This window comes from Ramularia collo-cygni (genome assembly GCF_900074925.1).
Source record: "Ramularia collo-cygni strain URUG2 genome assembly, contig: RCC_scaffold13, whole genome shotgun sequence".
Taxonomy (NCBI): domain Eukaryota; kingdom Fungi; phylum Ascomycota; class Dothideomycetes; order Mycosphaerellales; family Mycosphaerellaceae; genus Ramularia; species Ramularia collo-cygni.
This window is the reverse complement of record NW_019716267.1, coordinates 466,718-479,144: the sequence shown is the minus strand read 5'-3', so window position 1 is coordinate 479,144 and position 12,427 is coordinate 466,718. Positions and strand designations below refer to the sequence as shown.

The 12,427-nt window shown below is 52.9% G+C and overlaps 5 protein-coding genes; 1 reads left to right on the top strand and 4 right to left on the bottom strand.

Moving 5' to 3' along the window:
* Positions 1–847: 847 nt before the first annotated feature.
* On the bottom strand, positions 848–1,429 carry RCC_08102 (uncharacterized protein; the record flags this gene model as incomplete). The annotated part of the gene is made up of 1 exon (XM_023773354.1): positions 848–1,429. The coding sequence occupies one exon, from the start codon at positions 1,427–1,429 to the stop codon at positions 848–850; it is 582 nt and encodes a 193-aa protein (XP_023629122.1).
* Positions 1,430–1,837: 408 nt separating this feature from the next.
* On the bottom strand, positions 1,838–3,678 carry RCC_08101 (related to alkaline phosphatase Pho8; the record flags this gene model as incomplete). XM_023773353.1 has 2 exons in its annotated part: positions 1,838–2,677; positions 2,731–3,678. The coding sequence occupies 2 exons, from the start codon at positions 3,676–3,678 to the stop codon at positions 1,838–1,840; spliced, it is 1,788 nt and encodes a 595-aa protein (XP_023629121.1).
* Positions 3,679–4,196: 518 nt separating this feature from the next.
* Positions 4,197–5,516, bottom strand: RCC_08099 (uncharacterized protein; the record flags this gene model as incomplete). 2 transcript variants are annotated; one of them, XM_023773352.1, is made up of 3 exons in its annotated part: positions 4,197–4,703; positions 4,759–5,435; positions 5,501–5,516. In XM_023773352.1, 3 exons carry the CDS (start codon positions 5,514–5,516, stop codon positions 4,197–4,199), a joined length of 1,200 nt encoding a protein of 399 aa, XP_023629120.1. The 2 variants fall into 2 exon arrangements, with proteins under 2 accessions (XP_023629120.1, XP_023629119.1); XM_023773351.1 differs by having other exon boundaries at positions 4,786–5,435.
* A 1,587-nt stretch (positions 5,517–7,103) lies between these two features.
* Positions 7,104–7,753, bottom strand: RCC_08098 (uncharacterized protein; the record flags this gene model as incomplete). XM_023773350.1 has 2 exons in its annotated part: positions 7,104–7,532; positions 7,583–7,753. 2 exons carry the CDS (start codon positions 7,751–7,753, stop codon positions 7,104–7,106), a joined length of 600 nt encoding a protein of 199 aa, XP_023629118.1.
* Positions 7,754–8,627: 874 nt separating this feature from the next.
* RCC_08097 (uncharacterized protein) lies at positions 8,628–12,410 on the top strand (the record flags this gene model as incomplete). The annotated part of the gene is made up of 1 exon (XM_023773349.1): positions 8,628–12,410. One exon carries the CDS (start codon positions 8,628–8,630, stop codon positions 12,408–12,410), a length of 3,783 nt encoding a protein of 1,260 aa, XP_023629117.1.
* Between the last annotated feature and the right edge of the window lie 17 nt (positions 12,411–12,427).

The window sequence follows — 12,427 nt, the reverse complement described above, 5'->3', positions numbered from 1 at the left end:
ATCGTTTGCGATTGGGTTCATGGAGATCCACTTCAGCCATACAATAAGGCTCCTACCAGTGCTCTTGTGCTGACGACTTTCCGTCTCTCTGGTTTCTCCATCAGGCCACGGCTCGCATTTTGGAAACGGTTTTGGAGGCGCTGGACAGCGATGCATTTTGAAAGCGTCAGTCAGATACGACTAATGAAATGCCAAGTTGATGAATAATTCAATCTATCAAAGTCTGTCACCGTCCATGCATTGTGCTCGCGAGGTTTGGTTGAATATCTCCATGCGTCCATCAGCCAGCTGTGCAACAGGTCCTCCGTCTTCCAAGGTGAAGTCTAATTGTCTCCCGTATCCACGCATTCGGGAATATGACAGCTGTCTGTCGGCGAGTCAGATCCAGATCTACCACTCTGTCGGGTCCAGGTATGATTGCGGGCAATTTGCAGCTGTGCAGGCCCCAGGGTACAGTTTTCAAAGATTGCCTTCTCGGGTCTTCCAGCTACCATTTCCTTGGGTCCGATGGAAGGATCGCGTTCGTGGTAGATCCTTCGAAGTGATCGGACTATTGACTATGCTCTTGATCCCTTGCGAATGGTAAGAGAAAAGGCAATATTCCTTTGTCTGCTCTGTTCACTAACAGGATCGCCAAAGAACAGGGAGCCTTACTACCYCATCTCGTTCCCTGAGAAAACGCTCGTTCGTTATCCACAACAAGGTCGTTTTCTATAACAAGATCATCGAGATGGAAGTCGAGCGGAACAGGCGTTTCAAAGCCTGTTCGCGTACATCCACATCCTGGCCGATTCTTCCTCGTCGGCAACTCTCTTTCCTTGCCCAGCTCCTCCCAGGATTCAACAAATCAAGTCAAACTGCCAAGTCCCGCTGCCCAAATAAGCACCGCAGTAACATTCAAAGCAACAAGTCCCGAAAGACTCGACGAAAGCAGCAACGGGATGATTTTCCGAACCGTCCAAATTTCTTCTCCATTCTCCTGCGCAGTCTCCATTGCCACCGTTTTGACAACAAGTGCAATTCCACAAAATACCAAAGCAGCCGCACCACCGATCGTTTCCATGAATTCTAGAAGCTCTGGAGTTGGATGAACGCTGGTCCCGGACCACTCCACCATATTACAGAGCAATCCGCCCCAAGGTCTTCCCATAAAGTGGCCGAGGTACCATATTGTTGTGATCAGAGCTGTGAGACCAATTACGAAGCTTGCGATTTGGAGCCCGCAATTGAGTGAAGAGATGAGAAATGCGGTGCTCTTTTGGGGCGACATTTTCGTTTGGGAGAGGGCTGCGGGAGAAGAGGAAAGAGGAAAGAGGAAAGAGAGGAAAACGGGAAAGGAGGGTGGATGGTGGGACTTGGGGAGAGTAAAGTCTTGATCGTCGTGGGTCCCACCCGCAAAAGGCGGTGGATCTGCATGAGGCACAGCCATGGTAGTGCCGATACAACCGTGCAGAGACGAGCAAGCTTCCTCTGCTRAAAATCCTCACGCTTTTCAGACCTACATGGGAAATTTCTGTATAGTGATGGTTCGGCGAATCCATATATCTGCCACAAGATGTCCAGCGTAGCAGTTCAAATTTCAGCTGAAAGCGCGCATGCCGATCATTCATGGATCCTTCAACGTCGATCGTCGTGCTTTTACCTAGCACAATTGTGAAGCGTTCATGAGGTTTTCCCGTGCACTGAAGATACTGTCAGCAAAACTCATACAACACCTGAAGGCATTGGGAATTAATTCAGTATCAACGCCTCACGCAATGCGCTCTCCGATGCATAATCAAATCCAGACCCGGAACACCCAGTATAAACCCTTCACAAAGCACTGCAAGTAGGAACACTAGATCCCACAAACAGCACAGCGCTTTGTCTTGTGATCGCCATGGTAAGCGTCCAGATGATCCTGGCCGTCGAGACGCTCTCCGTCCTGCGGCACCGAGCCCATCCACGTCTCATCATTCTCGTGTCCATGTCGCTGGAGTAATCTGGTGACCTTCTCAACCTCGTCACCAAGGTCAAGGTAGTTGCGGAGGAACTCCCCAACCTCAGTGTTCTCGTGATTTCCACGGAGAGCTTTCGCAGCGTGGGAATCAGAAGTGTAAATGTTGACATCCGCGCCAGAGTGGCCATGCGTGCTCCAACCTGTCTGCGCGCGACGAGAGACCATGTCGGCAAAGATGTAGGAAGCCCGTTCTGGACGTTGAATGAGGTCAGAAATCTCCTCGGTGCTTGGATCGTTAATCCCTAGGGCCCTGGCTGTCAATTCTTTGATGTAAGTCTTCTTGGCTTCAGACTCCGCGTCTGCTGATAGATCTTCGGGTAGAGATGAGATGTGCATTTGATATTCGCGGGATACATGGCTGGCAGAATGGGAGACGTTTGCAAGGACACCAGGGTACCAGAGGTATTGTGGGTAATCTTCGTGCAACTGCCTTGCGGCTGCCAGTCCACCGGTCTCATGGTCGGAGGTGCTGACCATGAGGGTGGGAGTTTCTTCGTGCTTGATAAAGTCCAACACGGCGGCAATAGTACGGTCGTATGCCAATACTTCATGTACTTGAGCTCCTGGGTCGTTTGCGTGTCCAGCATGGTCGATGCGTGAACCTTCGATCATTACGAAGAAGCCCTGGTCTGAGTCCTTTGTCGCAGCGCTTAGTGCTGTTAGGGCGGTCTTGGCCATCTATGGGTATGGTCAGCACAGCGTCAGGCTTTGTGCCATTAGTGAAGACAAACCTCTTCCAGAGATGGGTAGACCTCATTCTGATGCCGTCGATCCACCTCATACGGAATGTCTGTTGGTGAGAACAGTGCCAGTAGAGGAAGCTCCACCGACGGGCCCAAGTGATCAAACTCGTTCCTGGTTGAGATGTAGTTCCATCCCTTCTCGCCGGCAGTCTTGATGACATCCACATCGTCTGCACGACATCCTCCTTCGGTGGTGTTTGGCAAGAAATGACACCTGCCTCCACCCATCATCAGATCTACCATCCTTCCAAGCGGATGCGTTTCCCCGATCATTTGCAAAGCGATATCRTCCTCCATCTCTCGTCTACGTACATGGCTGGCAAACACAGCGGGCGTGGCATCTGTGATTCTGGTGGTGACGACCAAGCCTGTGGTATAACCTTTCCTCTTCGCAGCCTCCATGACACTTCCACACGGATCGAACGAAGGCAACACAGAGATGGCTCCATTGTAGCTCTTGATGCCGCAGCTGAAAGCTGTCGCTCCAGCCGCAGAGTCCGTGACGAGACTGCTGGAACTGCGCGTCCTGCTCTGTCCGATCAGGTGTTTATCCAAGACGAGCGTGTTATTCCAGGGAAGCTGATCCGTGTATTGCCTCCAACTTCTGGCCAACTCCAGACTGGTAGGGCCCATGCCGTCCGAAACCATGAAGATCAGATTCCTCTTCCCTCCTCCGTGCTTGCTCTTGTCTCCCCCATCAGAAACCTGGGTGTTATGCTGAAAGACAACGGCGAGGATAACGACAGCAGCTGTAGCAACCAGCGCCCACGCGAAGAGTACTATCTCTCTCCATTTGCCCTTGTTATGTGCGTTGATGGGTTCTCTTTTGCCGGGGCGCTGGCCAGTGAGCAGCGCGTCTTCCTCCTCGATGCCTTGCTCTCCCGAGTTCACGGAGTCGGGGCGCTGAAATACAGGCGCGTTCCGTCCGGATGACATTGTGCGGCGATAGCGCTGGGTCAATAGGGCTTGTAGTAATCAGGAGTATAGGTGGAGGTATGGTGTGATGAAAGGCGTAGGGGACGAGGGCGACGTTGGATGTCTTTCATTAAGGAAGTGTGTGAGGTCACCGACGGGGATGGGAACGGGGATGGGGAACGACGGAGATGGGGAACGGAGATGGGGAACGGGGATGGGGGGGATGGCGCTGTCACATGCCGGGCACACAACCATCGCGATCCTTCTCACACGCAAAACGACTATGCATAGGTATCCTTTCCACAGCAAGTAAACCGATTCTCAAGCTTGCTAGAAAGGTAGAAACTGCTGAGACCCTCATTGCTACTAGTCACTGATTGGGTTGTAAAAAAAGTACATGCTTCCTCGCTGCAAACTCGAGCTAACCTGCTCTAACTTTCCCGTTCCAATATCATTACTTCAATGTCATGTCGTGTCGTTATGCTTTCCTCGGACTGCCGGATAGAATCCCATGCCTCGCCATTCCCCGGGAAAGCAGCTTATCTCCGTCCATCGTACGATTTCTCGTATCTTGGGAGGTCCTCACGCTCGACGATCGTCCGCTCCTTGCCTTCCTTGTACTCTGTCCACTTGTTCTCGCCAGCATTCGCAGCAAGACCACCAACKATTGCGCCAATGACAATGTCTCGATTCTTGTGCTTCTGGCCAAACTCTCGTCCCGCCAGACCGCCGATAACGGCTCCAGCAAGACCAGCGCCGAGACCACGCGGGCGAGTGCTGAATGTTTCCTCAAGCTTGCCACGGATACCAGAGTTGGAGCGCGAACGACYCGGGGTAGGGGAGCGGGTGTACGATCTGGAACGGGATCGGGACGAGCGGTAGCTATCACGACCTCTAGATTTGTCGCGACGGCTGATCTCGGTGGCCGGGAGAGTTCCCTCGGACCGTCTGGCGTACGGTGCCATGGTGCCGGCACCATATGGTCCAGCGCTGTAGTCTGAGCGAATGCTCTCGTTCCGCTCTGGTCCCCACGGACGATTGGCAGCCTGGATACATGTTAGCAATTGTTTCTCTCTTGAATCCTAATGATGCTTCACGAACAGTCAGTGCAAGCGGTCCCGCACTTACCGGACCACGATACACCTCCCGCACCTCTTTCACTGTGTCGTATTCGTCACGACCGCGGTCACGATCATCGTACCCGCGACCGCCTCCGCGGTATCTGTCGCCGCTGCGCTCGTCATAGTCGCTGTCTTCGTCGTCGTAGTACCGGCCTCGTGCGGGCTGCGAGCGAGGGCGATCGTTCTCCCCACCGCCTCGGTATCCCGACTCTCGGTACTCGTCTCTGTAGCCTGACGCCATCGCACTATCTCTTCTCGACTTCGACTTTGATTTGTAGACGAGTAGCAAGTCCTCCTTCGGTGGTAGGCCTTTCTCGAGTAGCAAGTTCTTCTTCGGTGGTAGGATCTGCTCCTGAATTCGCAAGGCTCGCTCGGTGAGAAGGTTCCCTCGGCCTAGATCTGGCTCGGGAGTGGCCTGAGTGATGCGGTATGTCCGAGCACCTTCTTGTGACGACGACCGAACACCTCCACGCTCGTGTGTGGCGTACGACTCTGAATTCCGGCGCGATCTGTTCTCGTGGAATGGACCGTCGTACTTGTCACTGATCTTCTCCTTGTCGTCTTTGGGCAGAGATCTGGGCTTTCCCACCGCCTTGTCGTAGATGTGGTCGAAGTGTTTTCCTGTGGCGTGTGCGAGGAATTCCAAGCCGTTTTCAACTATGATGCGACGAGATAAATCAGTGAAACAACCGGGATGTTTTGGGAAGTGAGGGAGACGGTACCGTAAGCCTCAGCCATACTTTGCGATGTGGCGGGGCCGGGCGATGAYGTTCCAGGCTAACTAGTAGGAGTAATTTGAGCTTGTGACGACGGAGCGGTTCTGGTTGGGCCAACTTCGTATGCACGTCGAGAAACCACTTGGCCGCAGTCACCGGTAGCGAGCGCTCGACTGGGTATCCTGAGCTTCTGATGAGCCTCTTTGRGGCCGCTGGTGTGCAGTCGCCGCAGGGTGTTTCAGTCGCAGGGTTAACCTTGTGCGCGCCGCGGTGTGTGGTGTGTGGTTGTTCGAAATTGTACACCTCACGTCTTGACTCGCGGACACTTCACAAAAGCCTTGTCGCTGTGAGGGTGTGGTGCGAGGGAAGCTTGTCGGCTGGATGTTGACGGTGATGATGGATGAAGGGTGATGTTTGCAGGCGGCTGTGAGGTGATTGTTGTAGCCGCCCGCTCAGTCGCGAAAATGCGGTCACTGGCTTCAGTGAATCACCTCACTTACGGCTCGCCTACTTTTGGAAGCACTCTCCGAATGATATGCCTGCTCGTGCCAGCAAAGCATGCCGCCTGTGGGGGTGCAGTGATGATGTAACGGGGGATTTGCGTCTTTCATGTGAGTGGCCACGTAGGAACCCTGCCCTGCAGGAGAGTGGACTGGGATCTAGGCAGCTCTCTCAATGAGCGGTGATCACCTTCCTTCGCTCTGGAGACTACGCTTGGACGGGCAGGATGACTTCCTTCGAGCCGCCATCAGCGCGTTGCTGTCGGGTTGGGCTTCAAATCGACACGCCGAGCTCACAGTCACTCAGTTTGCAGTGGAGGGGCCGCCGAACCATGGCGAAGTGACTACTGGTATCAGTCGGATTCGGCATCGTGCCAGCGTTATGATGTATCGACCACAGTCGGCCTTCGATTGCTATCCATGTCGCTATGCAGGTACCAACGTTGCCGCTACGATCTTGATAGGCGAACAATGATGATCACCTCTACTCTTAGAATAACTCTGCTCGTTCGCCGGTTCCCATCAACATGGTTCTAATAAGTCTAGCGACTGCCACTGTGCCACATCCTTTGTTGGTTGTGGGATGATTGTTAGGGTTAGGGTTGGGGTAGCGATAGTCACCTTCTCGCGGTCGTCACGCCGGGCATGCAATGAGACAAAGTGTGTACACATGCCTTGAAAGAGTTCTGTGGCTTTTGTGCATTGATTTCCCAATGTATGGGGCTTTTGGGGGTCCGTGAAGCAACGATTCGTCGAGGAATGAGAGCTGGTTTGTATTACCAAACCTTGAGCAAAGACAGCGCAATCTTCTCTTTATGCAAGTTTGACGTGTACACACGGGTGGATGCCTCATCATCACAGCTATCGTTCGCCAGACGTCGAGATGATCGACTATACTTCACAAATGGCTATATCCAAACCGCCAACCCACGATGCTCCCTACTCGACACGGGACAATTTCGCGAAGAACAATGCTTTTGGTGTATTCCCTACCCTATATGAAACCCGACCCATTACTCAATCAGCCCACCGATCTGAACAAGGCAGACACTAGAAATCCGCTCTACAGCACACTATCATGTTCAATCTATTCTCCGGTCTAAAAACCATTACACCGCCGACTTTCCACCAGATCCAGCTGCCTTCCGCGCTTTGAACCACAAAGTGGGCAGCAGAAAGGCAGAGCAGCTGAATAAGATTGACAATACAATGCAGAGACCCCAAATCGACTTCGTTTCGTAGCAATTGACTCGGGTGCTGCCAGCCCAGTTCTGCAAATTCAGCGTGCTTCCCGAGTGATTGATGTTGGACGCAAGCGCCTGTGTAAAAGCAACAGCGGACTTTGCATTCGTTGCTGCGTCCTTGTTGTCGATAATCATGCAGTTGAGAAAGGACAGTGGTCTGCCGATTACAACGGAGACAACGACGAAGGCGAGGAGAAGTAGTCCGTCCACTCCGGCCATGATGAGTAGGCCCAGGTTCGCCTGGGCGTAGAATAGAGGTATGCYGATGAGGCAGTAGAGGGCAGCCAGACAGGTCTTTGGGCAGTTAGTGTAAAAAATCTTGACTCCCGGGACAATCAACGTACAACGGAAAGTGTTCCAACGATCTCTTGTGGCGGCTCCACGTTCGATGATACTATCTGAGAGACAAAATTCGCCGTTAAGCCAATTATCGTCACCATAGACACCAGGGATAGGCCTCGAACTAGAACGAAGGTCTTGGCCAGGGGAGCGGCGCCATATTCAGGGATCGGCATTTTCGATTTGGGCTTGTCAAGTTGATGGTGCAAAGTGTTGAGCACTCAAGTATGCGAGAAAAGAGCAGTGGACGCGAAGAGGATCCCTGCCAGCGGTGATCGTATCTAGTTTGCCGAGTATGCAGATTAAAAGAGGATAAAATTTGCAAGGAGAAAGAAAAGGATAAGTAGACACAGGAGACTCGTAATGATTTGGAGAACTAGAGTCCCGAGCTTCTGTACTTACTTATACATTCGCGAAGTACTCGGAAAGTCTTTGGGCAGAGACACTATTTCTGTCTTCGTGGTTGATATTTTGTCAAAGCAGAGAGGGAGTTTCATAATGCTCCAACAACGCGTATCCAGGGCCTATGATGGCCGGCGGCTAGCTCCCCGGAGTCAGCGGCTAGAGAGAGAGAGACAGCCGCACGGACAGCCACACTTTGCCATATACGCTGCGTTCCAACCTAGAAGCCATTCGAAGTCGATTTGCGAGGTCCGYGAACGGACTGGTGTCTCGAGAGCCGCTGCCCCCGTTCGGCAAGAGTGGCTAGACATCTGAAGCAGGGCGTCTGCGGCGGTTCGACGCCGTTCCCCACGGACGACATCGGGGATAACAGTGTGGATTTGGCAAGATCCACATGTCCGTGTCAAATCTGTCGTGAGGTCTAGGATTACATGGAGACATGCTCGTGACGTGTAGGATGTATTGGAGGAGGGAAGACGTCGCGGTGAAGTCGCGACCCGCACGGAGCACCTTGCCAAGAAAGTCAAACAGCACGCGACGACACTTCAACGAACATCAGGCTGGCATCAACGTACCGTGGCGTAACATGGATGGAGCTGGATCGACGTGTACGATGAAGTGGAGCTGGCATCTCGGCAGATCGCCACCATGAGTCCACAAGACCCGAAGCACAACAAGCGTGCATCCACGGGGCAAGCATCATCTCCTGCTTTGATCCCACGAGCTCCGCCACTTCCCGTACAGAAGCCGCTACAAAGGGCTCGAAACGCAGCATCGAGATTTCTTGGCTATCCATCTAGACCGTCTAGTCCTACAGATGAGCGCGATGAAGGACGTTTTGCTCATGGCGGCATTGGAGCGAGGTCCGCTACACTTGGAGCAACACAAAATGCCACCGCCAGCCATCGAACCGGACTGGAATGTCGAACCATAAGTATCAATGAGCGTGGGACTCATGCTGTGATTGCTGGGAAGGAGCTCTTCAAAACGGTCAGAATCGAAGACTCAAACTGGGTTGAAGACTTCAACCTGAGGACGGCAATTCGAAGCACCCCCACTACAGCGGCTGGAGCGCCTCGCCATATATTCTCCATTGACATTGCTGACGTTGCTTGGGCAAAAGGAGACAGCGGCGACTACATCGCAGCCGCAACTTCCAGTGGGAAGATCATTCTGTACGATCTCGGCCATGCAGGATTGCAAGCCGCACAGCTGCATGAGCATTTCCGTCAGGTACATAATGTAACATTCAATCCTCATAGAGGAAATCTGCTACTCTCCGGAAGTCAAGATGGAACGGTGCGGCTTTGGGACGTACGAGATGTTCGAAGTCAGGCCAACGCGATAGGAAGTAAACGGACATTTTCCGGCCAGAGCGGTGGCGTTAGAGATGTCAAATGGTCTCCTACAGAAGGCTGCGACTTTGCGTTTGGTACTGACAACGGCGAGATCCAGCGTTGGGATATTCGAAACCTGAAGACCGCCAAAATCCGGATTCCGGCCCATAGTCTGACCTGCAACACGATTGACTGGCACCCGGACGGCAAGCACATACTCAGTGCGGGTGCTGACAAGATAGTCCGAGTCTTTGATGTGTCCGCGAGCCGTCCTAGGAAGGCGTCCTGGGAGATTAGGACTCCGCACCCAGTGATGTTGGCCCGCTGGCGCCCATCATGTCGATCTTCAATGCCGCAAGACAACGGCGCGCAGCAATGCACGCAAATTGCGACTGCGTATGACCGTGAGCATCCGGTGATGCATATATGGGACTTCCGCCGGCCGCTACTCCCCTTCCGAGAGATGCAACCGTATCCATCAGCACCGACAGATATGCTCTGGCATTCACAAGATTTGCTGTGGACCGTCGGCCGAGAAGGAACTTTGCTACAGACTGATACGCAGCACATACCGAAAGTCATCGACAGATGCAATCTGCAAGCATTTGGGATCTCACCTCTGGGCGAGCTATCATTTGTTGCTCAGGCTCGACAGCGGCGCCGTATGCCGAAATCTCACCGGATTCCCTCTCTGACGCCGACTACAGATCACAGTGCCAGCGCCATTCCAGATGCCGATTATGGGCTGAGCAGAAGCTGGGTGGATGACAGTCTGGACCGTTCTTTTCTCGACGTACTGCCAATGAAACGCCACAATCGTGCGAGCAGCAACAGCAGGGCTCACGCCGCCAGTGTTACGTCTGCACTGACCCAGAATAATTCAGTGATCAGACTTGACAACATCCTAGGGAACCGCAAATCGTTTAGACCGGAACAGAAGGCATGTCGAGGACTGTTGCCGGGTCACAATAACCACAACTACATTGCTCATATGGCAGAGCGGCTCAAGCTTTCAATCATGGCAACATCCAGTGATGACGAATACCGGGAACACATCCGTGAGGCTTTCAAAGCCAATGCTGACCTTGCGCTCTCGGTCGGCTTCTGGCCACTATCGCAGTCATTCAAAATCGCAGGTCTCATGTTGGACAACCATCTGCGAGACCGAGCGGTGCTGAAGCGGAAAAAGGCAAGAGAGAAGGTCCGATCACATGGAAGTTCTCACCTGAGATACTTGTCGGCGGACATGGAAAAACTGGCCATTTCACTAGCAGCACATCATCTGCGTTCCCCGATACAATCGGCAAGAAGCCTCCGTCCCGTCTCAACCATTGCTCAGCAGCTGGCAATGCCCGAAAGTACTTCCAACGTTCCGACACCGCTCGTCCGACCATCCGTTACTGGCAAAGCCGCGAATTCGCACCACGACGTGCAGCTGCTGGAATTTGACAAAGATGATAAACTTGCTTTGCCACCGTCTCTTGCATCCGCGTATGGCTCAGTATCTTCCAAGCCTGGCGAGCAAAATTATCAAAAAGATCGCAAGCTCACGATCAGTAATCTGACAGATTTGGTCAATAATCAATCAACCACTGACGCTGCCGAGCGTCAGGCAATGGTGAATCGCTGGAATGTACCACCCATCAAGCCCCTTAAACTGGACGATGCCGACATTCAAGGTGTTCGCATACCGCCTGCCAAGCTCGAAAAGCATGACAGCGCAGAGAGTTTCCAGTTCTTAGAGGACTCAGGTGGCTCCCGCGGACCCTCATTTCCCGCCTCCCTCGCGAGTTCCCGCTCAGGGAACGATCGGATGGTGGCTGAGCGCCCAAGCCGCAGACAGCTACTCCCAGCATTGTCATATCCTGTATCTGTCAATGATGGCCAGTCAATGTTCTTCGAAGGCTCTGGTACACTCGGCAATAGTGGCATAACCACAATGGAAAACTCGGGCCATATAAGCAAGTTGGACTCTAAAGAATATCCTGATGACGACGACGACGACTGGGAAGATGAGCCCATCACCGCAGATTGTGATATGCCAGATGTGGAGGAAACGGAATTTAAGCACCATCGCGCTGTTGCCTTGGACATTGTGTCTTCTCCCAGACATGTCGATCAGCCGCCAGGGATTTTGCGTGACGCTGCTGAAGACCACAATGTGTTAAATCGAGTTCCGCACCAGGAATCAGTCCACACTGGTCAACATCGCGCTGCAGAAAGCAATCCCTTCCGCCAGGTACCTACCGGAAGTGGTGCAGACGATGGAATTGACATCGATATTGAGGAGGGAAAAGCTGTGTGGACGCTGATCGAGATGCTGCAGCAACTCGTCAAACACTACACCATCAATCTTCCGTTCCCTCAAGCTGCCACGTCTTTAATCCTCCTTCTCGGTCCCATCTTACCGCGCACGCACCCCCTACCCATTGGAGAGATCAACCAAACAATCTCAGGATACGTTGATTACTTTCTGCAAGTCCTCGGATGGGACGCAGAAGACATCCCGTCTTTGATCAAGCAATGCTACGACCAGCCAATCAAAGCAGGACTCCAGCCACTGCATGCTGAAAGCGTTCTCTCAACATACCACGAGCAGCTTCTGAGCCACAAATTGTTCAACGAAGCCGCCGAGCTTCGTCGGCTAGCATATCCTGCGTATCCTGCCGTATACGAGGACTTTGTCAAAGAGAACACCGTCCATCTCAAATGCGGTCATTGCGGCAAGCCAATGATGGCTAACCTTGAGAGCCTCCATTGCGAATCCTGCCGGAAGACACAGGAAGCTTGTCCGTTCTGCTTGGAGCCGAACAGTCCTTATGGCAAACATTCGAATCTTCGGTCAGCATGTTTGGTGTGCGGTCATGGTGGGCATGCTGAGTGTATGGAGGAGTGGTTCGTGAAGGTGCGTGGTGGAGGTTGTTGCACTGTTGGGTGCATTTGTGATTGCGTGACAGGTCCGTTACGAGATAAGAAGATCGCTATGCTGGTTGCAGCAGAAGAGAGCCGTGAGAAGGGATTTGTCAAGAAAGATGAGCTCAAAGTGAGGGAAAGCCGTGCAGTGTCGGGAGCTCGGATTGAACTCAATAAGTAAGAGGAATGAAACAGATC